We start from the raw sequence: 27,802 nt of genomic DNA on the forward strand, positions 1-27,802 counted from the left end.
TTCCTTGTGGCAGTCGCTCTTTAGTGGGTAATCAATGCTTGCTGTCAAGACATACAAGGAGTCATTTCATCCATCCCCAACTCCCAGAAGTCATTTCAACCCTGTGGCCCACAGGATGTGGGGTGGTAGCCTTTGGTAATGGCAGCTTTGAAGAGCAATCGTGAAAAACGTGAGTTGAGGTTGTTTTCTTCTTAAAATATTTAAACAGGGTGGAAGTCCCTGAAACAAAGATTATATTTTATCCTTAGAATTAATTTACACTATTATTATGTAAACAAGTATAATAACATTTTTCTTCAATAGTGTGACAGATCACTGCCACTGTGGGAAAACAGGACTTCCTGCAACACTGAGGAGGGCTAAGTGTAAAGGAATAATAACAATAAAGATACAGTGAAATCACCCTGCGTCCCAGACACACCTTACACCGCTGGCCCATTTCCTCCCACACTTACTCCCCTCTAAAGGACACCTTCTTGTGAATTTTTTGGTACAGATTTCTTGTGAAGTGGTACAGACTTTTGAGACGCGGTCTAGATTTATAGCCCAGACTGTCCTTGAACTCAGGATCCTCGTGACTCGGCCTCCTGAGTGCTGGGATTTAGAATTTCAGGTTGTATCACCATACCTGGCTTTGGAACATTTTGTTCTCCCTTCCCCGCCTCCCTCTCTCTTTTTCCCTCTCCCTCTCCCTCTCTCAGATGTATGATTTTATTTATATGAGTAGCTGTCCTCAGACACACCAGAAGAAGGCATCAGATCCCATTACAGATGGTTGTGAGCCACCATGTGGTTGCTGGGAACTGAACCTCTGGAAGAGCAGTCAGTGCTCCTAACCACTGAGCCATCTCTCCAGCCCTGTTTTCTCTCTTTTTTTTTAAGTATGAGTTAACTAGTTAAATAACTAAATATAAGAATAAACGCCCCCTGCTCCCCAAAGCGATGAGAGTATGTGGGAAACCCTCAGAAGAGAAGCACAAAGGGTTCTTGTCTGTGTATCAAAACTCTGTCTCTTGGGGTTGGGGATTTAGCTCAGCAGTAGAGCGCTTGCCTAGCGAGCGCAAGGCCCTGGGTTTGGTCCCCAGCTCCAGGAAAAAAAAAAAGGAAAAACTCTGTCTCTTAAACAGCTTAAAAGAAAACAAGGAGTGATCAAGAGGTGGGGGAATCTGGGACGTGGGGATGGGAGTGTGGGGGTGTGCACCTTAGTCCCAGTACTTGGGAGATCTCTGTGAGTTCCATGCCAGCCTTGGTTATATAGTGAAACCTTGTCTCAAAAACAAAACAAGCGGGGTTGGGGATTTAGCTCAGTGGTAGAGCGCTTGCCTAGCAAGCGCAAGGCCCTGGGTTCGGTCCCCAGCTCTGAAAAAAAAAAAAAAAAAAAAAACAAGCAAACAAACAAACTTATGAGAGGGTCTGGAGAGATAGCCCTGGGGTTAAGGACACTGTGGTGGTTCAAATGACATATCCACCATGGATGTCTGGTTGGTGGCATGCAAGTGGTGGAAGGTTTAGAACATGAAGCTCTGCTGGAGGAAGTGTATCACTAGGGGCAGGGCTGAGAGTTTATAGCACTGTCCTCCCCTCAAGTCCCTGTTAGCTGACCCTTGGCTCCTATGTAGTGTTGAGATATATAATCCACATGCTACCATGCCTTCCCCAACATTGTGTATGGGGGATCTGTCAAACAAAATAAAACCTTCCTTCTATCAGCTGCTCTTGGTCATGATGTTAATCTAGGCAGCTGTGATACAAAGTACTTTTGATACAAGTAACGAATACAAATGCAGACTGCTCCTGCAGAAGACCCAGAGTTCAGTTCCCAGCACCCATCTCAGGAGGTTCACAACCATCTCTAACTCCACTCCAGGGGGTCCTCCTTAGGCACCTGCACATCCATTCATAAACACCCAGAGACACTTTAAAGACCAGGAGGAACTTACTCTGGGTAGGGCAAGACTATACGTGATCCCAGGGTTCAGAAGGTGGGGACAGCAGAACAGGAATTCAAGAGTATCCTCCACTACATAGTAAATTCAAGGACAGCCTAGCCTGTACAAGACCCTGTCTCCATGGGTTGGGGATTTGGCTCAGTGGTAGAGCGCTTGCCTAGGAAGCGCAAGGCCCTGGGTTCGGTCCCCAGCTCCGAAAAAAAAGAACAAAAAAAAAAAAAAAAAAAAAAAAAAAAAAAAAAAAAAAAAAAAAAACCCTGTCTCCAAACAGAAACAAATGAACAGCCAAAAGACACTTACTAAAATGATGCAGTAGAGTTCCAGTACGTACAGCCTCACCCACAGATGGGGGTACCTTGGCCAATGAGCTTCATTCGAAGGGGAGTAGTTGACAAAATTCCTCCAGCAGTAGCCAGACTCTAAAGAAACACAGAATTTCATTTATTTAACAAACACAATGGTAAATGACCTAACATGATCTGGGCAGAGTGGCTCATGCCTGCAGTCCAAGCTTTTCAGAAGGCTGAAGCAGGGAAATTGCAAATTCAAGGCCAGCCTGCGGCTAATCCAGGGGTAGCCACTTAAGGACCCTGCCTCCAATAAACACTAAAGAGAGCAGAGATGTAGTTCAGAAGTAGCGAGCTTGTCTCCCAGGTAGGTAGGCTTAGCACGTGCAAGGCTTTGACTTCAATTCCCAGTAGCAACAACCACAGGGCATGCGCCCTACATAAAGGCTCTCCTATTTGCTGCTAGAGGGGGTCTCCCTCCATCAAACGAAGATAAGGTGACTGGGAGGCGGCTGTACCCAGAGTAGAAGGAGTTGTTATTGTTCATCCTTCCCTTGCTGGGAAGGTCCTTCCTCCCTCACTTAAGGTTGGACTTTTTCTGCCTCTCGGATTCCATCCCAGCATCACCCGCCTGTTCTGTCTGCCCCCTTTACGATCCCCACGCTCCCAGGAGCGCTTTGTCTTCACCTTGCTCCGTCATGATCTGGATAGTAACACCGCTGCTAATAAGGTCCCTGAGTCCTTGCCGATTTCGAGGATCTGCGTGGTGATAAAGCCGTGCTATATAAATAAACAGAGTTACATGGGGGTATCGGCTCAAAAATTCTGTAATGGCCCTGGAGCACTCCCCACAGGGACTCCAGGACAGGAACCAGGTAATGGAGCATCTGGTGTTTGGACAAAAGTATCTTTCTGTAGTAAATTTTTCTATGAAATTGACTTCAACGTGTTTGTTGGTGTTTTGGCTCGTGTGTCGCCAGATGCTGTGCCTTCCTCCCCAGTTGATCTCATACAGCAGACAGGTCTCTTTCCGAAGTTCCCGGGGGTCAAAGAAGACTTCAAACTCGTGGGGCTCAATTCTTCTCCTGAAACATAAAAAGACTCCCATGCAATCTAAGAAACTTAAAAAACCTTTCCCCTCACCATTTTTTTTTTTTTTTTTTTAGATCTTACATATTCCAGGCTGGCCAGGAGCTGAGCTGAAGATGACCTATTTTTATTTTTATTTTGTGTGTGTGTGTGTGTGTGTGTGTGTGTGTGTGTGTGTTATGGATTCATATGCGTGCAGTTGCTCAGGTGCACACATATAAAAGCTAGAGTCTCTCAATGAACCTCATTGGTCAATAAGCCTCCCGGAACCACGTGACTCTGCCTCTACCGCACATAGGTTATGTAAATCGGCCACCATGCCTGACTTATATGCGGGTGCTGGCTATTCAAAATCCGGTACTTGTGCTTGAACTTAAGCATTGTACCCAATGAGCCCTCTTCTTGGCCAGATTGAAAACATTTGATATTCCTGCTTCCACCCAAAAGACTGGAATTAAAGATGTGTGGGAACCGAGGCTTCACGCATGCTAGCTCCACCAACTGAACCATCTCTCCACCCTTCTCTTTTAAACCTTTATCTTTCAAATTGCCAGGTATGGCGGCACACATAATCTCACACTGAGGAGACAGAGACAGGAGGATGACACATTTGAGAACAGTCTGGGTTCCATAGCAAGATTCTGTCTCAGCACTGTACTGAGGGAGGATCCTCTTTGCAGCATGACGCCAAAAATGTTTTTCGTCCTACTTGTCCCCCTGGTCCTTGAACTATCCCATTATTCACAGAGGATCCCTTCCAGCCGTACTCACAGCTCTAGGAAGTCTAAAACACACAGCACTGGGAAGTCTAAAACTGCCAGGCTCTAACTCCAAGTGAATCTGTACTACACTGTGAGATCCAGTGGGAACAGTGTGGGAGAAGCTGGAGGGGAGGAGCTGGAGGCAGGAGAAGCCTGAGGGAGGGGAAGTTGGGTGGATTTGAGCAAAACACAATATATGCTTATACAGAGTTCTCAAACAGCAACGTTTTCCAAAGCTGAACAAAGAAATAGGTCCTATGTTCACTTCCCAACACCCACATGGCAGCTCGCAATCATCCGTATTTCCAGTGCCAAGGGATCTCACGCCCTCTTCAGACCTCTTCAGTTACTGCACACACATACAACCACACAGATACAAGCACGTACACATTAATAATAAAAACAATAAAAATAAATATTCACAGGCACTTGCCTTTAATCCCATCACTGAGGGGGCAGAAGTAGATAGATTTCAGTGAATTCAAGAGATCAGCCTGGTCTATATATACAAGGAGGAGGAGGAAGAGAAAGAGGAGGGGGAGGAGTCAAAGGAGGAGGGAGAGTTGATTCAGTTAGTCAATCACCTGGCGAGGGACCATCCCCTGCAGAGGCAAGACTCCATTAAATCATGCCAAAGGACTAGAAGGAGTAATTATTCCTCTAATGAGATTATGTAATTGTCATTCTGGAATTCCTGCCCCTATGCAGTTGCTCCAGACATGTCGGGAGGTTCTGTTGGGTCAGTCTGCCTTTCTGTGTCCTCGTACTACTCCATAGCAAAGAGCATGCTGGGAGTTTGCTCTGCGGAGTAGACTGGCACCTCTAGCACCAGAGAAGACGCCTAAGATGCGGGAGAAGGAAAGAGAGGATGGGTGTTTACGTCCCTCTCTCTACCTCATCGCTAAGTAGCTTTTTTCCTGAGTGGCTAGTCTGAGAGCTGGCAGGAAAGGATAATAGTGTTGCCAATGTAGGGTTTCCCATGTACAGCTGCAGCCGCTTTTCAAGAATTATGGGAAACAAGGACCCTGGTGGAGCTAGGTTTTGCGAGTGACAAAGTTTTGGGGATTTTCAGAACTATGGTGCTTGTCAAGGAATTAAAAGTGCTCCAGGACAGAGACAGGGCGAAGAGTACTCCTTTAATCCTAAACGGTAGAGGCTGGAGGAGCTCTGAGTTAGGGGGTAGCCTGGTCTACAGAGTTCCGGACAGCCAGAGCTACACAGAAAACCCTGTCTTGTAAAACTAAAATTTTAATAATAATATTATTACTAATATTAATAAATCAATACCAACCAATTTTTATTAATTAATATTTATTGTGGCAAGATTTGGTTTACTTCTCTTCTGCCTTTTCTTTCAGATGTGGTCAGAGCCATACATGCTTTCCCTAGTATGGTAGGCCTGGCTCTTTCTCTCCAGCTCCCTCACACAACTTGTGGTTGCTTGTCCATCCTGTGGCTGACCTCCACAGTGACTTAAATCACATGCTGTGATGGTTTGCATATGCTTGGCCCAGGGAGTGGCACTATTAAGAGGTGTGGCCTTGTTGCAGTAGGTGTGTCACTGTGGGCGTGGGCTTAAGGCTCTTCCTAGCTGCCTGGAAGCAGCCTTCAGGTGAAGATGTAGAACTCTCAGCTCCTGCACCATGCCTGCCTGGATGCTGCCCTGTTCCCACCTCTGAACCTGTAAGCCAGCCCCAATTAGATGTTGTCCTTATAAGACTTGCCTTGATCACAGCAGTAAAACCCTAACTAAGACACATATCTTTTCTCTTTCTCTTCTCCGTCTTCCCTTCTGGGCAGCTGCAAAGATTTATAGCTTGTCTGTCCTGAGGTTTTTCTTTTTAAACTCTCATGAAATTGTGCTTGTACTTTTTTTCCCCTGAGGCCTTCTTAAATTCTTTTGTTAGCAAGACTAAGAACCTCAAGAGGAGACCCAGATTCCCTCATTAACATGTGGTGGCTCTGTGAGGACTTCCCAGGATTTCCACTAATGCTGTGAAGTTGTCCTTTCCCAGAACTATGGAGTTCGATGGATTAGGTCTGTGGTCTCATTTTGGCGTGCACCGCTGCCTACAAGCTGAATAGGTCTTCCATCATGGCTTCAGATGTGCTAGGGCCTGGGGGCCTGTCACAGTAACAGTCATTTCAACAGAAATAAAAAGTCACAGGAGCTAAACCCAATCACAGTAATCATAGAAATTAAGCTGAGGAAGCAAATAGAGATGAAGAATGGTAGGTAACCTAGTGAAACACGCACATGCACACACACACACACACACACACACACACACACACACACACAAACCCCGCAAACCTGTAGGTCCTGCCCCCTCATCCCAGCTCCACTATGATCTGAACCATATCCAGTCAGAACCCAGAGTGAGAACAGAACTTCAGATCCCCAGGATTTATCAGCAAAACTAAAACAAGTCAATTAATACCAACCAAGGAAAGTCTGGAGGTTGGAGGGACGGCAGAGAGGGCTCAGCAGTTAAAAGTACTGGCTGCTCTTGCAGAGGACCTGGGTTCAGTTCCCAGAACCCCCATGGAGGCTCATAACTATCTGTAACTCCAGATCCCCAGGATAGACACCTTCTCTTGACCTCATTCAGCCCTTAGCATTCACACAGTACATGCACACAGATTTACATGCTAGCAAAACATTCATACACTAAAAGACAAAGAAGTCTGCTGAAGTCATTTCTAAGTGATCTATAAAAATCCAGTTTTTCAGAGACCAACAAATTAATCCTTTTCAGAAAACGCCTTCAGCAAGAGGCAGCAGACAAAGGCTTTAAAATACAGGTGGGGGAGGCTGGAGAGAAGGCTCAGTGGTTAAGAGCACTGGTTGCTCTTCCACAGGTCCTGAGTTCAATTCCCAGCAACCACATGGTGGCTCACAACCATCTGTAATGAGATCTGATGCCCTCTTCTGGTGTGTCTTAAGACAGCTACTGTGTACTCATATATAATAAATAAATCTTTTTTAAAAATATAGGTGGGAAAGCACAGAATTGTCAGGACTTAATCTTTAGCCCTAGCCTCTCAGAGCTAACACAGGAGATGCCAGACTGGCTTGGCCCAGAGATTCGTGCTCCCTTTAGAAGAGCAAATCCATAAAAAGGACACTTCAGGTTTGAGAGCCCCTACTGGAGCCTGCGGGGACCAGGAAAACGCAAATGTGCCCTCACATGATAGAAAGTGTGCTGAGGACAACAGACAATGACAGGGACCACCAGCAGTAGGCCGGGATGGAGGCATCTCAGAAGCCTGCAGCAGCTCCTTGTAAAGTAGGGTGGCATCTGGGACCCTGAGAAGCAGGAGACACATCCCTCTAGGGGACCCACCATCTGAAATAAGAGGCCGCCTGCAGTAGGCAGGGATGGAGACATCTCAGTAGCCCGCAGCAGCTCTCTGTAAAAACTTGTTGCTCCCATTTCTCCTAACCTTAGCCCTGGACAACGGCTGTATAGATTTCATTTGTGTGTGACTGCCTTTCGGTTGGCCTTGGTGTACATAATTATTCTATTTATATCTGACTTTCCTACTTCTTTCTCCTTCTGCTCTGGTGAATTTTGTGAAACTGGATGTTCCTTGATGTAATGATTCTTAAACAATTGGAAACTGAGGCATAGGGGCACAGCACAGCCCTAATGGCCCAGGTGCATGCTGTGTGTTCTCATCTTGGAAACAATGTAATAACTGCACAGTAGTAGTCCCAGATTGATGCTTGACTTGCAAAGAAACCTTAAAGAAATTATTAGAAAATGAATTAGAGCCAACATTGGGACCCTAAGAAAGAAAAAGGTTATTGAAGTTAGGAAATAAGTTTTACATAACATTTGAGAGTGGTTCCTGGATAAGGAAGTATAGAATATGTAAAATTATATACTAGTAAACTAAGTCAAAATACTGGGACTCTTACGAGAGTCACTGTGTGCAAGGAACAGAAAGCTAGCGGAACCACTGAGTTAAGGGTTAACTTGATTCTTTCTGCCCGGCAGCTTTGCCCATGTCCTTTATCATTAGAGCTTCTCAGGAAAATGCAAGTAGCTGACCTCGGAGCTTTGAGCTCTGAAGTATAATAAGTCAAAAGTTAAAGTTTAAATAATGATAAGTTTACAATTATTATTATTATTATTTTGGTCCCAGGCCTGGGAATAGGGAAGCTTGAAACTTTGGAGAACAATTGTAATTCTTAGTTCTTTGTGGGATGTGGTTATTCTTTTGAATTTGATTTGGCAATGATTATACAATGTCCTTTTTTTTTTTTTTTTTTTTTGGTTCTTTTTTTCGGAGCTGGGGATCGAACCCAGGGCCTTGCGCTTCCTAGGCAAGCGCTCTACCACTGAGCTAAATCCCCAACCCCTACAATGTCCTTTTTCTACCTGCTTTTGAATTATCAATAAAAGACTGGGGCAAAAGAAAGGCTGGAGTGAATGAGAGAGAACATGTGAAGAGTAAATGAGAGAGAGCATGAGGGAATGAATGAGAGAGTGAATGTGAGAACGAATGTGAGAGCGAGTGAGAGAACATGAGAAGAACACGTTAAGAGTGAGTGAAGAGAGAATGTGAGGTGTGTATGAAGATTGTGTGTGGGGTTGGGGATTTAGCTCAGTGGTAGAGTGCTTGCCTAGGAAGCACAAGGCCCTGGGTTCGGTCCCCAGCTCCAAAAAAAAGAACCAAAAAAAAAAAAAAAAAAAAAGATTGTGTGTGTGTGTGAAAGGAGAGTGCATGTGGTGTGTGTGAGATATGTGCAAGGTGTGTATCAAGAGTGTGTGTGAGAGTGAAAGGGTAATGAACAGAGGTGTGCATGAGCGTGGGAGTTTGAGAAAAGAAAACAGCAATAAAAAAAAAAGCAGAGTGCACGAGAGAATGCAGAGTGTGTGCAACCTCAAGCTGAGACAGAGACAGAGAGAAAGAGAGAGAGAGAGAGAGACTTTAAGCCTTGAAATTACCTGTCAGTTTGTACCCAAATAGTAGTCTGTGTATATTTATTTTGAGCCTTCCAGATCCCTGCTTCCAGTGGAGAACTCTGATTCTATGTTGAGGCTGGACCCTGGCAATAGTGGGCTTCTTGAAAAATAGTCAAAGGAAACAGTGCTACACCATGGACTTAAGCCTTTAGACTCAGTTCTGGCTTCAAGAGCAGCTTGTCAGAAAATAAGGATGGATAGATAGATAGATAGATAGATAGATAGATAGACAGACAGACAGAAATATACATACGTGCATAAATATGTACATAGATACATACATGCATAAATACATAGATATATACGAACATAGATACATATGTACATAGATACATACATAGATGATAGACAGATACATAGATATATACATACATAGATGATAGATAGATACATAGCTACATAGATAGATATAGATAGATAGATACATAGATACATACACAGATACATAGACACCTCTGCCAGGACTTTGCATAAACCTTTGAAGAAGATTCTGGCAGGAGTGGGCAGGGTCTAGAGAGATGCTCTGGACCAGGGCCACAGCGGTTGGTAACATCGACACTTTAGGCATTCATTCACACTAGAGTGAGATTTGTGTGGAAGTGACATGGGGAATCCTAAAGCAAGGACAAGGCTCTGAGCCCTGCTTTTTAAACTTTTACCACCAATCTCTTTCACACAAGGAATTTCCTATTTGTTTTATTAAGTGGGCCATAGTGTAGCTGGTTGCTAAGTTGCAAAACAAAATAAATTTAGCAGTAATAATGTATCTGGTTACACTGTTACGAGTGTTTATTTTTCTTAAAAAGAAAGAAGAAAAGAAAAACCCCAACCTATTCACAATGGCAGATTAAAAAAAAACAAAGGAGGGTTGGAGAGATGGCTCAGTGGTTAAGAGCACTGACTGCTCTTCCAGAGGTCCTGAGTTCAAATCCCAGCAACCACATGGTGGCTCACAACCATCTGTAATGGGATCCGATGCCCTCTTCTGGTGTGTCTGAAGACAGCTACAGTGTACTCATAAACATAAAATAAACATTTAAAAAAAAAACAAAGGAAATGGTTAAAACATGCTTGTATTTGCTTCTGTGCAATTGTGTGTCACCAGGAAACAATTTTCCACATGACCGAGGCACCATGACATACATGTCTCAGCATGTCTCATTCTCTAAAGATGCTGATAGAAAGAGAGAGAGAGAGAGAGAGAGAGAGAGAGAGAGAGAGAGAGAGAGAGAGAGAGAGTGTCACTGCCCAGTGCTTGCTCAGAGCACTGCTAAAGACCGCTCTGACTGGAGCATGGGACTTCTGGCTTGGCACACCTGAGCATGTGTGTCAAAGCCAGAGATCCAGAATAACGTTCATACAGAAAGCATTATTTTAAAAATGACATACAGCCAGTCTTGGCAGTGCAGGCCTTTAACCCAGCACTCAGGAGGCAGAGGCAGGCACATCTCTCTGTAAGTTCGGGACCAGCCTGATCTACAGAGAATGTTCAAGAACAACCAGGGTTACATAGAGAGATCTTGTCTTGAAAAAAAAAAAACCAAACTTTAAAAGTATAGAAAAAGCAAATGAGCAAATAAAGTCATGCATACATATAAGCACACGTGTGTGCATATGTGTGTATAAGTGTGTGTATGTGTGTGTGTGTGTGTGTGTGTGTGTGATGTTTGAAATCCTCTAGTTTTCTTTTTCCACTGGTCTAAGTATTCTCAGTTCTCCTCACAACTGGCTGAGGTCCTTTCGGAAAGAAGAGGCAGCTTTGAGAAGTCTCTCCAGATCCCACCGTTGACCAGGGCCAGGAAGTCAGAAGTCAAAGCAGAGGCCAGGGATGTCTCCAGTGTGAGGCTGCTGAACTCTGTAGCTTCTGTTGCATGGGATCAAGGCACTGACAAGCGTGTGGCCTTTAATCAGAACTATGTCCTTAGACAAGCCACGCAAGGAATTTTTACAGGACCCGTGAGTACATATGTGCACAAAATGTACAGTCTAAAATTTACATCATGGAGAAATGTATTTTAAAATAATTTTAGTGTATATACATATATGCATACACATACATACATACATACATACATACATACATACATACATACATTATATATAACTTTACCATTTAATAAAAACAAAAGGCAGGCTATAACCCTGTAATTCTTTTTTGTTTGTTTAACATTTTAAAATTTTAGTTATATGTGAGTGATCTGTCTGTGTGACAGAAAAGAGATAGATATTGCTGGGAATTGAACTCAGGACCTTTGGAAGAACAGCCAGTTCTCTTAACCACTGAGCCATCTCTCCAGCCCCCTAGTCCTGTAATTCTTAAATATTCATTTCTGTGTGGTTGAATTGGGAGGCACCATGCCTTGTCTTACCTCAGAGTGGGATCAACAGCTACAGGGCCTGTAAACCAAGACATGATTTTGTCAAATAACACACAAGTTCACATTGAGCTGCTGTGAAATCATGCTCTAGTCTCCCAAATCTACAAATCATGTGGGAAAACGCGTGTAGAAGCCAGCACAGCGAGGCACAGCGCTCATCCCAGCACACTAGACACTCTGGCGAGCTCGAGTTCTGGCTAGGCTATACTTTTGAGATCTGACCTCAAAAAAAATTGTTTTAATCACTCTAATGGGGAAATGACTTCCCAAAGGATCCAAGAGGTACAGTTTGGGAAGTATGAAGTATCAATTATATTTACCTTATTCCTGAATCTCTTTCTACCCGAAACACATTAGCTAGCAATGCAGAGAGTGTTTAATGCTGATGGGGTGCACTTTGGCCCACCGCAATCATATCCCGCTTTCTCCTCTATTTTTTTAAAGTTTGTTTTGGGATGATGTACAAGCTGGACACACCGCATCCAAGATTAGAGTCTATTTTCTGACTTAGTTTTCTAAAAAAGCCAGAGAGACCCAGGCGACAGCTCCTTTCTTCCAGTCGTAATGATAAGGATGGTGAATGATACTTTGTAACGTCAAACCTTTTCCAGAGTTCTGTAAAACTTGGACTTACAGGTTTGCTTCTAAAACAAACCAATGTCTAATTTCCCAAGTGTTTATAGTCCAGCCTATAGACATGGAATAATTTATAATTATTAACAGTGAAGACAAGATGGGGTGCAGTTCAGATAAGGTGTCCCCCACAGTGTTGGTGGTCAGTGGACTCTTTGCCATTCTCCTTTTTCTGTCATTACGGTTGATAAACCGTCTCCTGTGCTGCTTCCTGTATATTCTCCCGCTTTTCCAGAGCTAGAGATTTTAAGGATAAAGCTGGATTTCCACAGCATCGCCGTGGTTACATCTTCCACAGACAGCTGTCCTTGTTCTGGAAGAACTTCCCAAAACATTGACCTCACTTCTGTCATATGTAAACTGCTGAAGCCCAGTGCTTTTGCTCCTGACAATTTTTTTGATCCTTTTCCTGCTGCTTTTGGCATCTGATTTGTAATTACCAAAGCGACTGTCTCCTGACTCAAGCATACAGAAGGAAGGGTGCATTCTTTTCCAGATGGCTTCATCATTGCCCGGGCTTATGTTTGTTTGTGTGCAGCCCCAAACCAATTAAATAGTAGGCAAGCGTGTTCAGAGCACTATTTCAGTCATATCTCTGCGCTTCAGGTATTCTCAAGGTCACCCTCAGCTACACAGTGTGTTCGAGGCCAACCTGGGTTACATGAGACCTTGTCTCAACAATAAATGATAGATAAACATTTCAGAAAATCTCCAAAGATTTAGACTCTACCAAACAACAACAATAACAATAACAATGATAACAGTTTTAGAAGTTGGATCCAATCCCACCTCATCTGAAATCATTTCCTTCCAAAGCTAGGCATGGTCTCCATCCTGTAATTTCTCATTATACCATCTGTCAAACGCTCAGATTACGAGCGCGTGCCACCCAGTCTGTTGTATGTGGTTCTGGGAATGGAACCCGGGAACCCTGCATGCTAGTCAAATCTGTATCAACTGAGCTATACTACCCAGGCCGTCTGCTTGTTTAAGAAGGGGATCTCATATTGCAACCCAAGCTGCTCGGTAACTTACTCTACTGCCCAGGATAGCTTCAAACTCGTTGTGAGCCTCCTGTTCCAGCCTCTAGACTTTTTAGATAACAGGAGAAATAACCACACCTAACTAACATTTATTAATCATTGACTAGCCAGCCAACTAGCATATAAGCCATTATTACTACTTCTGTTTTATCTTAATTAGTGGTTTCAAGTTACAGTTTTACTTTTTTTCAGCGGAGGGTAAGGCTGGGCAGGACTGAGAGCCTGAACATGATAGGCAAGCTCTTTACCACCGAGCTATACCTTTATTCCTCTTACTTAAATCTTTTTAAATTGCGTGTGTGTGGTGTGATGTATATAATGTATGTATGTATGTATGTATGTATGTATGTATGTATGTGTGTGTGTGTGTGTGTGGTGTGTATGTGTGTGAGCTGTATGTGGTGTATGTGTGATGTATATGTGTGTGCACACGTGCCCATGTGCATGCATGTTCATGTGTGTTCATGTGTGCAGGTACCTTTGGAGGCCAGAGGAGGACTTTGGAACCCTTGGAGCTGAACTTATAGGCCACTGTGAGCAGCCTTGTGTGGGTGCTGGTAATCAAACAAAAGCGCAAATCTCTTGACGGCTGAGCTGTCCATCGAGCTTTCCCACCTTTTCTAAGGAAGGGTCTTGCTAAGTTACCTAACTTGAACTTGTCTTACTATCCACAAAGACCTTCAACTTCTAATTCTCCTGCCTTGGTCTCCCATGTAGCTAGAATTACAGCCTATGACACCAGACCTAACTAACTTAATTTTTCTTTTTTATTGCCATGAAACCAACATTGACTTAGTGTTACTTGTCAAAATCATTAGGATCTATAAATACTTCCTCAGAATAGTAATTCATCTTATGAACAATATTAATTATTAATTATTATAGGAAGGTTGGCAAGCACCCAGGAACCCAAGCATAAGCAGGTCAGACCCACATACAACTGATGCACTCCTCAAGACCCAAATGAAGCAGAAGGATAACTCAGGGCCAGGATCTGGGGGCCAGCCTGAGGTAGCATAACAAACTGTATAGTAAGAAGCAAAGTAAAGAGGAAAAAAGTCAACTAAGCGCCTTGCTAGAAGCCAGCATCCCTTTACCTGTCTCGGAACTCATCTTGCTCTCTGTGTCTCTGGACTCCTTCCTCGGGAGCTTATGTTGCGGCGATGGCTGCTGCCAGCTGCGTGCCGGACTTTGCTTCCTCAGGTGTGCCCACGGCCACCTGCAGGGACACAGGATGACTCATTCCTGAGCGTCAGTCGCGACGTGATATGAATGCTATGTAAATGAAGAAGGAAGTGGCATCTGGATTTCCGTCCTCCCTGGAGAGAGCCCATCGAACCATCAACGCTGCACAGTAGAACATCGATGATGTTAAATTCCAGAGTGACGGCTAAACTTAGAAAGCTTTCCCCTTCCTTCAAGTGAGAGTGGGAGAGAAGCCAGCACGGATCGGAGAGAATGAAGCAGCTCCTATAACTAAGAAGTCCTCAGGGTGACCCGGTGAGAACACTGTGGGCTTTACCTGCTACTCCCTCTCAGTTACCCTTTGCTCCTCGTGTCTGTTGGAGAAAGGAGGGGCGGCTTAAGATGCAAAAGCAGGACCTTGGCCTCTGAGTAAGATAACTAGTGTGCAGTTCTGGTGCTCTCTTCCTCTTGAAGGGCTAACTGTATGACTAAGTCTAGTCCCTAATTTAAAAACAAAAACAAAAACTTCCCTATAGCAATCTTCTGTTGCCAGAACGTTGGGTCAAGTTCAGGCTACTAATTCCTCTGGGGCTCAGCTACTAATTCTTCTGGGGCTCAGGATCATCCCTCAGAACAGAGATCACTCCCTCAAGGTCTAAGTCTCCCACTAGGGTCTTTTCCTAGTTTAGATCCTGTTGCTGTGATAAAGACCAAGACCAAAGACACAACTTGGGGAGGAAAGGGGTTATTTGCTTACATTTCCATGTTATACTGAGGAAAGTCAGGGCAGACTCTCAAGCAGAAACGTGAGAACTGAAGCAGTGGGCTAGGGAGGTGGCTCAGCGGTTAAGAGCACTGCCTGCTCTCCCAGAGGTCCCGAGTTCAAATCCCAGCAACCACATGGTGACTTGCAACCATCTGTAATGGGATCTGATACCTTTTTCTGTTGTGTCTGAAGACAGAGACAGTGTGCCTATATAAAAATAAATAAATCTTTAAAAAAAAGAAGAGAACAGAACTGAAGCGCTATGGAGGAATGCTGCTTACTGGCTTGCTCTCCCTGGCCTGCTTTGTAATATACCCCAGGACCACCTGTTCAAGGGTGGCACTGTCCACAGTGGGATGGGCACTCCCACACCAATCATCATTCAAGAAAATGCCTACAGACTTGACTACAAACCAATTCAACAGGGCATTCTCTCAACTGAGATTCCCTCTCTCTGGCTTGTGTTTTTCTTCTGTCCCAGAATTCCTACCTCCTAGCACAATTCCCTACTCTTAGGTCTGCCCACCCTATCTTGAAGGCCAGTAAGGATGACCTCCACACCGACACCCTTGATAGTCTTGGCCCCTGGTGAATCTAGGAAGCAAAAACATCGTAAGTGCCCATCCTTAGTTGTAAAATATCATATGAAGACTGAGGCTATCAAGGTTTTGTCGAGGGATGTTCAAGAAAAGTTCCTTTCTCCTTGCCAACAAAATGAAATCTGAGTCCTACCTGGGTGGAGACCAAACATTCTGGTCTGACTCAAAGATTAGAATATTACATATGATTGTCATTTCCTTAAGAGGTAATCCAATGGGGCCTGTCAATCACCCATCGAGGAGAGCACTCCACAAGCAAGCTGACTCATTCGAAGGCATGCGGAGAGGTAGGAGGAATGACCATGGCCTTCATGAGCCCCCAGAAGCTTTCCCCTGGCACAGTCGCTTGCAGTCCTTCAAGCAGGACTTGAAGCCTGCCTGCTTTTTCTGAGTTCTAACTCATAAAGCGTAACTTTTTTTTTCTTTTTCTCTCTTTCCATCTTTCTGGCCAAATTATAAGTATACCTTTCTTGATACTCTGGTCTCTCTCTCTCTCTCTCTCTCTCTCTCTCTCTCTCTCTCTCTCTTTCTCTCTCTCTCTCTCTCTCTCTCTCTGGGTGTGTGTGTGTGTGTGTGTGTGTGTGTGTGTGTGTGTGTCTGTGTCTGTGTGTGTGTGTGTCTGTGTGTCTGTGACTGGACACTGCTTTCCTGGATACTGACTCAAAGGTCAAAAAAGTCATGGTTTTCTCTCCTCTCAGCCGGCTCCTTTCTCCTGGCAGTTGCATGCATGATGCATGGCTTTGCCTGACCTGTAGTTTTCTTTCTAATTCTAATATAGTGGGTCTCAAGGGGCTGGGAAATCAGCTAGGAAGTTAAGAGTGCTGGCTGCTCTTCCATAGGGCTGGAACTCCCAGCACCCAAGTCAGGTAGCTCATGACTGCTGGTTAACTCCAACTCTAGGGCCTCCGGCACCATCCTTTGGCCTCCACAGGTACTGCACATTTGTGTACATACATATACATGCTTACACACATAAATAAAAGTAATTCTTTTTTTTTAAATGGCCTTCAAGCACCCTGAATCTTAGTTAGTTAGTTAGTTAGTTAGTTAGTTAGTTAGTTAGTTAGTTTGATGTTTTTAGGACAGAGTCTCTTTATGTAGTCCTGTCCTGTAACTCCCTATATATAGATAAGACTAGCCTCAAAAACACAGAGCTCCTCCTGCCTCTACCTCCAGATACTGGGATGAAAGCTGTTTGCCACGACAGCCATCTAATGAATCTTTTAGAAATCAGTGTATTAATGAGACTAAGAACTCACAACAGGGAACCCTAAATCCTGTGTAACACTCTCATTCTCTCTAAATATGACCCCACCATTCAGCTGCTCACAGACTTCCACTACCCGAGTTCTAAGTTAGGAAGTAGGTGGGAGAGATGGCTCAGTGATTAAGAGCGCTTGTTACCCTTCCAGAGGACCTGGGTTCAACTCCCAGCATGCACCAGGGTAGTTCATAATCATGTATAACTTTATGTCTAGGGGGTAGCAATAACCTTTCCTAACCTCCAGGGGCACCACGCACACATGTAGTGCCCAGACAGACCTATATACTTCTTAAAGAAATAAACAAAGAGTGAATTCAGCAAGCATGATCTCCTCTTGTATTCTCACCCATCTCTCTCCACCTGGAAGCTGCTGAGACCTCTAGCTTGACTGGGGTGTAGCTTTTCTCTTAAATTGATAAGGTTATCCTTGAGTTTCCTGCTTGTATTTTATTAAAATTCTTTTTCTGTCTATAAGACTACTGTGAAAAGGACCCATATTTTTTTCCAGTAACACCATGAATACCATCTATTATGCTATGCTATCTTGCTATCTTGGTGATGATTTAAACCCTTCTCTTATTTGGTATCTTTAAAAAAAAAAGATTTATGGGCTGAGAGATGGCTCAATGGTTAAGAGCATTGACTGCTCTTCCAGCGGTCCTGAGTTCAATTCCCAGCAACCACATGGTGGCTCACAACTATCTGTAATGAGATCTGCTGCCCTCTTCTTGTGTGTCTGAAGACAGCTACAGTATACTCAGTATACTTATATAGAATAAATAAATCTTTTAAAAAGATTTATGATATATATATATATATATATATACACATATATGGCAGCGGGACCCAGAAAGCAACAATCTTATTGGTGCCACAGAATCAATCATGAATTCCCTTTCCTCGAGAGATATCTTCATTAAAAATCCAGGCATGGGGCTGGGGATTTAGCTCAGTGGTAGAGCGCTTACCTAAGAAGCACAAGGCCCTGGGTTTGGTCCCCAGCTCCGAAAAAAAAAAAAAGAACCAAAAAAAAAAAAAAAATCCAGGCATGCTCACTATCTTGACCAGAACTGAGAGCTGCTCTGGCCCCCAGGCCTGGTAGGATGGTTAGTTAATTTTTAAACGCAGTGGATTTTATTGAACATGTTATTGATAAGTAAAATAAGCCAAGGAAGAGGACGTGATACTTCAACAGATGGATGTCACTCAGGATAAATAATTACTCATGGCTCATCCTGGAAAAGACAGGTTCCCTGGATTCATGCTTCTCCAGTGAAGCAGCCTTGCATGCTTCACCTCTGCTTCCTGAAATCAGCCTTCTTTCCATTCCTTCAGGTATAATCTTATGCTCTGTAGATAGATGATAGATAGATAGATGATAGATAGATGATAGATAGATGATAGATAGATAGATAATGATAGATTAGATTGCTTCATCTTATGCATATGAGTATTTTGCTTACATATGTATTATATTTTTCCTGGTGCTCGAAGAGATCAGAAGGCATATGATTCCCTGAAATGGGAGTTTCAGATGGCTGTGAACTCCATAAGGTACTAGGACCTTAGCCCAACCTCTGTCAGAGCAGCCAGTGTTCCTGACTATTCAGCCCCACCTCTGCTTCTATCGGAATTGCCAAGGGCCCGGGACTGTAGCTCAGTTAGGAGGAATGCTTGCCTAACAAGCACAAAGCCCTGGGTTTGATTCCTGACGCACGGTGTCTCATATCAGAGGTACAAAGGACTCTATCTCAAAACACACGAAACCCCGACATTTCAAATTCTGGGAACAGACTGTTGGTCTAGAACAGTATGGTCCAAACAAAGTCATACCTCCACTTATGCCTCCCGGTTGGATGCTCCTCACTGAGGTAATGTGGCTGGTAGCAACGGCAGCGTTGGGAGCATGTGTTTATTGGCTGGGACTTACACAGTCACCACCTTGCAGAAACGAACAACTAAAGACACATAGAGTCACGTGTTTCCAGAGGGAGAGTCCCCAGAAAATGACCCATGAGTAAAACTCATCTTTCCTAGGCAGATGATGTGTAAAAAACTCAAATCCCCACCATCCACCTTTCTGGGTTTGATTCCTGACACATTTTACTGCAGGCCAGGGGACTTGGAGACCGGGAATACTGCAAAGGGTTGGCTGCTGTTTGGTTGTTGTTTGTGTGTGGGCGTGGTGGGAGAGGTTGACTTTTCTTTCCTGCCTTGTTGTTGATGTTCGTTTGTTTATGGAATTTTGGGGGGTTTTGTTTTTGAGATTATTTCTCCATATGTTTTCCATGCTGGCCTCAAACTCCAGCACTCAGGCATCCCTTCTTAATCCTACCTCAGCCTTCCTAGACGCTGTGATCAGCTTGATCGTCTTTGTTTTAGCCAGCAGAGGGCAGAGAAATCATACGACCAGCTGAACCAAGCCCCGGTACCTACATCCCTGAAAGTCCTCCGGTTCTTCTGGGTCCTGCCTTTCTCTCTGGCTTTTCACAAGGCTGGGAACACTTCACCCTCACATCTTCCTGCATAAAAACTCTCCACTGCCCCCGAGAGAACGCCTGTATCAGATCCAGTCTCTTCCTGTTTCTCACCTGGACTCCACCTGTGGTAGTGTCAATAATATTCACCTTCCCACAATAGCTTATGATCATTATTTCTCTGGGAAGCTGGACAATTAACCCTTAGGGTGCCAGAAGCCCCCTCCCCATATCTTTCACTATTAATACTTTTTGATTTAAAAAAAAAAATCTTAAAAAAATTTTTAAGTCAGGCGTGGTGGCACATGTCGTTAATCCCAAGCACTAAGAAGGCAGAGCGTCGGGCTGGAGAGATGGCTCAGAGGTTAAGAGCACTGACTGCTCTTCCAGAGGTCCTGAGTTCAAATCCCAGCAACCACATGGTGGCTCACAACCATCTGTAATGAGATCTGATGCCCTCTTCTGGTGTATCTGAAGAGAGTTACAGTGTACTCATATATAATAAATAAATAAATCTTAAAAAAAAAGACAAGTGTCTCAACCAAGAAGGTAGGACGTACAGTTAGTATAACAAAAGTTATAATTTATGCTGAGGGTCATCACACAAAGCATACTCTTAAATTCCTAGCTATAGCCCTAAGCCTACCTCCCCCAAGGCTGCTTACCTGGGTGAGGTATCTTAGCTAAGGGTCCAGTTCAGACTCTCGGAGTAAGGCAAATCAGACGGTAGTCTCTGGGTAGTCTCTGATTTGTGGGTCAGGATGCCGGAGACTGTACAGATGGAGGTGGCTTCTCTCCTGTGTCTCTAGCCCTCCTGAGGAAGTGCAGAGCTCTGTATTGCCTTTGCTTCTATATCCAGTGAGCATCGCTGACTGAGTTCAAGTCCTGTGTCTGGTTATCTCAAGTGAGTGATATCACTGGTTCCAGTTACCACATGAGCCCTTGGGTTTAGTCGTGTTCCTGACTAAGCTATTTTTGTTTTTGTTTTTGTTTTTGTTTTTGTTTTGTTTTTGTTTTTGTTTTGTTTTTTTTTTTTTTTTTTTTTTGGAGCTGGGTACCGAACCCAGGGCCTTGCGCTTGCTAGGCAAGCGCTCTACCACTGAGCTAAATCCCCAACCCCCTGACTAAGCTATTTTTACAGATCTAAACAGCATTTTGTTTTACTCTGCTCATCACACAGAGACATGTAGATCTCTGTGAGTTAGAGGCCAGCCTGGTCTACATAGTGAGTTCCAAGATAGCCAGGGCTACCCACAGAGACCCTGTCTCAAACAACAACAACAACAACAGCAACAAAATATTTAATTTTTTAAATTTATGTGTACATGTATATGTTCAGGTACTCAAGTGTGTACCCAGCATGCATGTGGAGGTCAGAGAACAATTTTTTAGAAGTCGGTTCTTTCTTTCCATCTTGTGGGTCCAAGGAACGGAACTCAGGCTATCAGGTTCGGTGGCGAGTGCCTTACTCACAGAGCATCGTACCAGCCCTACTTCTTGATTGTCAAGGCAGGGTCTCATTCTGTACACCAGGCTGGACTTGAATTCATGGTGGTCCTCCTGTCTCAGCCTCTCTGTTATTACAGATGTGAACCACTGCACCTGGCTTATCTACCTTCTGATATTTGAAAAGGGTAGTCTGTAGCCAAAACAATTTTCATCTTGTTTTGTTTGAGACAGGGGCAAACTATAAAATTCTAACTGGTTTGGAATTTCCAAATATATAGACCAGCCTGGCCTGGAACTCAGAGAGATCCACCTGTCTCCACCTCGATGTGCTGGGATTAATGGTGTGTTCTATCGTGACCAGCCTAAAGCAATTATTCTTAATATTTCTGTGTTCTCTCTCTCTCTCCCTCTCTCTCTCTCTGAATGACAAATTGAACTGAAATGGTGCAAAGGTAGACCCTAGGGGGTGGAAAATTTTTGTCCACAAAGAATTGTATCTGGGGTTGAGGATGTAGCTCAGTCTGTAGAATGCCCACCTAGGATGCATGGAGCCTCCTTGGGCGCTGTCTATGACATCAGGCAAACTACACATGGTGTTAAGCATCTGTGGTGTCAGTACTTGGCAGGTGGAGGGAAAGGACTATCAATTCCAGATCACCCTTATCTCTATATTAACAGAACTCCAAAGCAAGTCTGAGGTAAATGAAACTCTGTCTCAGGAACGAAGCAAGTCCATCAGTACGGCTCAGAGGGTAACGGCACTTCCAGTCACACCTGATGCCATGAGTCTCACCCATTTCCAAGAAGACCCACTTATTGGAAGGAGTCTGACCCTTGACGGGTGTCCTCTGACCTCTACACACATGTGGGCTCGCACACACACACACACACACACACACACACACACACACACACACATAAAAAAAATCTTAAAAATGCAAACAAAGGGGTTGGGGATTTAGCTCAGTGGTAGAGCGCTTGCCTAGCAAGCCCAAGGCCCTGGGTTCGGTCCCCAGCTCCAAAAAAAAGAAAAAGGAAAAAAAATGCAAACAAAGTTCTGTTTCATTTTAAATGCAAGGGAAAGAGGACTCGAAGGCACAAGGTTCGGAAAAGCAGAGTGACAAGGGGGTTGGAGCATAGTAAAGTAACAATGCGGAGACATGGGGCAGGAATCGCATCCAGGTCTTCATTCTTGTTCCTTATCACTGAGCTACAAGCCAGATCCCAAACAGGATCCTCCCTGAAGCCAGTCAGGGTGACAAGATATTGTTGTGGGGTATCCACCAGAGAAGACTGCTCCGGTGGGTTGGGCTTTGAGCCAATAGAAAGTCTTTATTAGGGTTGGGGATTTAGCTCAGCGGTAGAGCGCTTGCCTAGCAAGCGCAAGGCCCTGGGTTTTGTCCCCAGCTCTGAAAAAAAGAAAAGGAAAAAAAAAAAAAGAAAGAAAGAAAGTCTTTATTAGCCATCTGACAAAAACACTGGGTGTTCAGGGTCCCAGTGTGGACCCAAGCCTTTCTCAGGGTAAGCACATAACCATGTCCGGGGTTGACACACTTCAGTTAACAAGAACAGTTAGCCAGAAGCAGAATTACGGAACCCAAAAAAGCAGGGTTAGTACATTCAGGGACTTTCCCGGAACTGTGGACTTTGTCCTCATTTTGGCCAGTGGTGCTGCGCATGTGCTCAGTTTTAAGGCCCGAATGGTGCTTGCACCACACAGTTAGTTGTGCTAAGGTCAGAGTGCCTGTCCCAACACCACCTGGAACCTAGGAGAGAGTGAGGAGTTTTGGGGACATTTGAATAGCCAGAAAAGGAGGGCGGGGCAATCTGGCTAAACCCAGTAGAATGTTTGCCAGATCAGACACAGGGTATCAATTCTACCAGAGACTGTGGCCAAATTCCTGCCCAGTGCTCTGGATGTTAAAGTAGAAAAATCCAATGCTGCTCTGGTCCAGCGTCAGTGTCTGAGACTCAGGAGACCAGCTAGCTGTGTGGAGTGACGGCAGGGACTCTAAGAAGCCTGACCAAAGGAATGGAGGAGAGAACACTGCCACATGTAATGTTTCAGATCATTTTTTTTCTCCTCCCCAATCCCAAAGCGACAAAAGTAGTGATAAAAATCGACAGAACAAGGACATTGTCGATGACAACTGATTTTAGCCACTTCACCAGGGGCAGATCTTTAGTCACAAGGTCCAGATTCTCTGCTCATAAACAAAGTATTCCTGTGTGCTTGATGATAGAGGAAGTGCTCAATGCTGTTTTTAAATAGAGAAGAAAGTGACCAGGAAGTAAAAGGTTTAGGCGGGTGTGGTGGTACATGCTTGCAATTCCAGCAATGGGACATAGAGGCAGGAGGGCCGAGGTCTTCTGGCGACTTCATGGTCAGTACAAGTTCAGCCTGGGCTACATGAGACCATGTCTCAAAAAGGAGAAAACTCTTGAGCAATCACTGGTGTCCCAATAGTTATGCCCCACCCCTTACTTAAAAATGGGGGCTGGAGAAATGGTTCAGGGGCTAAGAGCACTGGCTGCTCTTCCAGAGGACCTAGGTTCAGTTCCCACCACCCACGTGGCCGCTTACAGCGGCCTGCGTTGGATCTGGCCTCTGCAGGCTCCCGCATGCATGTGGTGCACAAACTCAATCATGCAAACACACGTAACAGGAGGAAAAGAAAGGACAGTAGTCCTTACAGGTATTAAATATGGTGGTCAGCCAAGGGGGCAATCAAAGAGATCCCGTAACCACTTACCATCCTGTCTCCCTTACTCCTCCCTATCCAGTAGGTTTCCACTACCATGTCTTGGGCTAGCCCAGAGGTATAGAAACAATAAATTTACCTTAATGGAATTTACTTTTGACTTAGCATTTTAGCCTGCCATGGGGGCAGGGACAATGCACTCTCTTCTGTAACTATATTTTCAATCCTTAGGGCTCAGGAAGTCTGAAAATGCCTTGGGGCAATAACAGCACAGTAGGGGAAACAGATCTGAAACATTCTTTTTTTTTTTAATTTTTGAGCCACCATGTGGTTGCTGGGATTTGAACTCAGGACCTCTGGAAGAGCGGTCAGTGCTCTTAACCGCTGAGCCATCTCTCCAGCCCGATCTGAAACATTCTTACCTCTGCCAAGTTTACATTACTTTTGAGATTTGGGGAATATATTTAAGTTTTTCTAGCCTTAGCCTTTTCCTGGACTTGGAGTTTTTTTTGTTTTTTTTGTTTTTTTTTTTCATTTACCAGAGACAAAAGTGGTTGTTATTGAGAACAGCCATGTATGTTCTTCTAGTGAAAAGTTGCATCTGAAAACTGTTTATCCTTTAACATGAAGCCTTTGAGCAACGTAAACCCCCCACCCCTTTTAAAATAAGAGACCAGGTAGCTTAATTAATGAGCTAATTAGTGATCTAACGAGGAGTTGATTGCTACTGCCTAAGTGGTAAAGCAACGGTTAGCTTAGCCACCAAAGTGATCAGAGAGATGTGAGAAGGAGGAACTATGCTATAAATGGCCTGTGTCAGCTAAAATGATAGAGATTAGTCCATATTCCATCACCTAGACAGTCATCCCAGGCTCCTGTGGTCTCCATGGCAACAGGGGCAAAGCTATCAGGACGGCCTCAGAGACATTCCTGTGGAGGAGCAGCATAGCAGGGACTGACCATCACCCTGTCTAGGCAAAGTGGGGCAATCAACTCTCCAGTGTCCTGCTTGTCCACAGTTCGGGTCCAGCCCTAGCAGGCAGCAGGCCAGGGATGGGGCAGTTAAACCCAGTGGTTAGTGTTCCTTTGTCTTGAGACCCTGGGAGTCATTACTAGGATCTGAGAGTCTCTGTCATAGTAAGTTTAAATATCTTTTTTAAAAGATTTATTTATTTATTATATATGAGTACACTGTAGCTGTCTTAGACACACCAGAAGAGGGCATCAGATCTCATTACAGATGGTTGTGAGCCACCATGTGGTTGCTGGGATTTGGACTCAGGACCTCTGGAAGAGCAGTCGGGGCTCTTAACCGCTGAGCCATCTCTCCAGCCCTTGAAATCTACTTCTCAGCCAGCGATTCTCAGTCTTTTTTTTTTAATGCTGTAATGCTTTAATATCCAAGTTTTCCGCCAGACTGCCTATGGCTATCGTTTTACTGCTTCATATGACAGAATTTTTCAGTCTCGGGTGTTTAGCCGTGGCCCTAATTTTTAGTCTTTTATGTATCCATTCATAAAGATCATATATTAATGAAGTCATTACAATAAAGTAGCTGATAAACTTTAAAATGTCCCATAGCTTTATAAATGAAAACATTTTTAAAAACCTGTTTTCAAAATGTTTAGTTTTTATTTTTTTGTAAAATTCTAAAATTTTTGTTAAAGTAGTTTAAAATCTCTCAATTGTGTGTTCTTTTGAAAAATAAAGTACCTTTCTAAAGACATGGAGCACAACCATAATTTTTTTTTTTTTTTTGGTTCTTTTTTTTGGAGCTGGGGACCGAACCCAGGGCCTTGCGCTTCCTAGGCAAGCGTTCTACCACTGAGCTAAATCCCCAACCCACAACCATAATTCTTAGAAGGCAGTGTAAACAACTTAGTGTTTTATTATAAGTGGGTTAGTTATTATAAGTTATTATTATAAGTGGATTATTTTATGTTACAAAGTTTAGCTTCCAGCAAGAAAAGTTCTTGTATAAGAACACATGAAGGTGCAGCTTTAATACCTCCTAATTTTTTTATAAACCTGGTTTTAAGACAGAGCAGAAATTATATAAAAATCTTAATCTAATTTAAAAGTATCTTTGGAGACCCGTTTCCTTGGCTGACTCATGCCATGTGTAGCTGCCCAGAATGACTCCAACCCTGAGTTACTAGTTTGAAGTTAAACTTTTTGGTATAGATATTATAACTTTTTAACCATACCCAACACCTTATAAGCCAGTGATTTATAACCAATACATACAGAACATAGTACACTCGGAGATTTAAGACCAGTCAGAAACAAATATGCAGTGGCCACATACATTTATACATTCAAAACAGACAAAACTTTCCTTACTTCTTCCTGATCTAATTTCAAGGGAGGAGCGCCTTTCTGCCTTCAAAATCCAACTCTCATGGGCACAGTGGTTCTGTAGCGGGAGTAGGCACAGGCTTCCTGACCAGAGAAAGCTGAGGAATTGCTGGTTCGGCTTTAAGAGGGACTTGGACAAATCAGGTGGCTGGGGTTTGCTGTCAGGCGAGCAGGAGGCGGGGCTTCACCAGCAGCGCTGGACTCAGTGTCAGCCAGTTTATCTGTTTTTGTTGTTATTGTTGTTGTCCTGATTCAGCCGCTTTTTACCCCCTGAAAATCCTTGAGATGGTTACATACTAAGCCAAGAGGTGAACAGCCAGCAGAAGAACTTTGGTCCATTTTCCCGGATATGAAACACAGAGCAACAACCAAACTAAATCAAACTACAGACACAAACCGACAAGAGCAATCCCGCATGCCCAGAACCAGAACCAAATGTCCCCTCAGTGGAAACCAGTGAAAAGGCAGGACATCTCCTGTCCACCTCTAACCCCAGGAGCAGTGCCGCATCCACTTTCTTCTTGCTTGGGTCCCAGACAGGCTCCAACCAGAAATCAGAATACAGGCTTACCTCCGAGAGTCCAGATGACTGAAAAACAGTCCGAGGTGCTCCTAATTCAGTTTTAGGGATCAAGTGGGTTGGCGTTTGGTACCCAAACGTTAGGTGTAAAAATAAAAAAATAAAAAAATAAAAAATTTAAGCCATCACAAGAGTCCAGCGACGCAACTTCTTTATTTGAATTAGGCAGCAAAAACTGACCTGCCCCCCTCCCAAGAATTCCACAGAGTTTGTAAGCTCCAAAACCACAAACAACTCTGCCAAGTTATCCCACTAATTAGGATTTAGGGACAGAGGACTTCCTTAGCAACTCGCCTTTGTGGTACACTCACCCTGTTCCCATTGTTGGTTTATTCGACTGTGGTGGGAGATTTGCCTAGCAATCATGTCTCAACTGGCGGAGCAGGATGTCAGTTACCCATTGCGGTCTTGGGAACATGAACTTTATCTGACCTCTATCAAAATGGAAGTCTTATTCAAAAATGGCTTCAGTTCGATTCCTTCTTTCGCCATTATCCTTTCAACAAGGTTTCTACTATTTTTTTTTCTTTTCGTTTCTTCTTCTCCTCCTACTTTTTGAGACAAGGTCTTTTTACATGACTCTGGCTATCTATAACGCTCTCTATAGACCAGGCTAGCCCCAACTCAGAGATCCACCTATCTCTGCCTCCCAGGTGTTGGGATTATAGATGTGTAAAAAGACTGATTTTTTTTTGGAACCAGGAGGTAGTGGCGCACACATTGAATCCTGGCACATGGGAGGCAGAAGTGACTGGACCTCTGAGTTAAAGACCAGCATAGCCTACTGAGAGAATTGCAGGCCAGCCAGGACTACACAGAGAAGCCCTGTTTCACATAAGCAAAAAGCCCAGTTTCCTCTGTGTGTGTGTGTGTGTGTGTGTGTGTGTGTGTGTGTGTGACTTAGAGTTGTTTGCAGGGCACCAGGCTTGTTACATGGGTGCTGAGATCAGAGCTCCAGTGCTGCCCAGGATTTAGCCACAGTTACTCTTACCTGCTGAGCCTGCTCTCCAGCCTCCCTGCATGGAAAGGTCCTACTTCGCTTTACTGTTGCTATGACAAACACCACCAAAAACAACCTGGGGAAGAAAGGATTTGTTTCATCCTACACTTCTAGAGAACAACTCATCACTGAGAGAAGTCACAACAGGAACTTAAAAGAGGAACAGGATGCAGAAATTAAAGGGGAAACCATGGAGAAACGCTGAACACTGGCTTGCTCCTCATGGCTTGCTCAACCTGCTTTCTTTTCTTTTCTTCCCTAGTTTACTTTATTTTTAGGGGTGTGCGTGTGTGATTCACTGGAGCA

General features: G+C 44.0%; 1 protein-coding gene across 8 annotated transcripts; it reads right to left on the reverse strand.

The window, feature by feature from the left end:
- On the reverse strand, positions 1-27,618 carry Apobec1 (apolipoprotein B mRNA editing enzyme catalytic subunit 1). 8 transcript variants are annotated; one of them, XM_039107110.2, is made up of 8 exons: positions 27,488-27,504; positions 20,073-20,221; positions 18,154-18,280; positions 14,214-14,335; positions 11,432-11,459; positions 2,924-3,321; positions 2,250-2,368; positions 1-219 (listed from the first exon to the last, which is right to left on the reverse strand). In XM_039107110.2, the coding sequence occupies exons 3-8, from the start codon at positions 18,255-18,257 to the stop codon at positions 91-93; spliced, it is 900 nt and encodes a 299-aa protein (XP_038963038.1). In that variant the 5' UTR covers positions 18,258-18,280; positions 20,073-20,221; positions 27,488-27,504; the 3' UTR covers positions 1-90. The 8 variants fall into 8 exon arrangements, with proteins under 8 accessions (XP_038963038.1, XP_017447972.1, XP_017447973.1 ...); XM_017592483.3 differs by lacking the exon at positions 27,488-27,504 and adding an exon at positions 25,902-26,474; XM_017592484.3 differs by lacking the exons at positions 18,154-18,280; positions 27,488-27,504 and adding an exon at positions 25,902-26,472.
- Between the last annotated feature and the right edge of the window lie 184 nt (positions 27,619-27,802).

Source organism: Rattus norvegicus, chromosome 4 (genome assembly GCF_036323735.1).
Source record: "Rattus norvegicus strain BN/NHsdMcwi chromosome 4, GRCr8, whole genome shotgun sequence".
Taxonomy (NCBI): domain Eukaryota; kingdom Metazoa; phylum Chordata; class Mammalia; order Rodentia; family Muridae; genus Rattus; species Rattus norvegicus.

Bases quoted from the DNA above. Each gene is read 5' to 3' on its own strand.
- Apobec1 (XM_039107110.2), bottom strand. From the start codon at position 18,257: ATGGAAAGAAGGCTGATTTCAGGAAGCAGAGGTGAAGCATGCAAGGCT. The intron at 14,336-18,153 runs GTAATTATTTAT...GTGTCCCTGCAG, and splicing joins TTTTCCAGGATGAGCCATGA to GTGGCCGTGGGCACACCTGA. The intron at 3,322-11,431 runs GTAAGACAAGGC...TTTATGTTTCAG, and splicing joins GCTGTTGATCCCACTCTGAG to GAGAAGAATTGAGCCCCACG.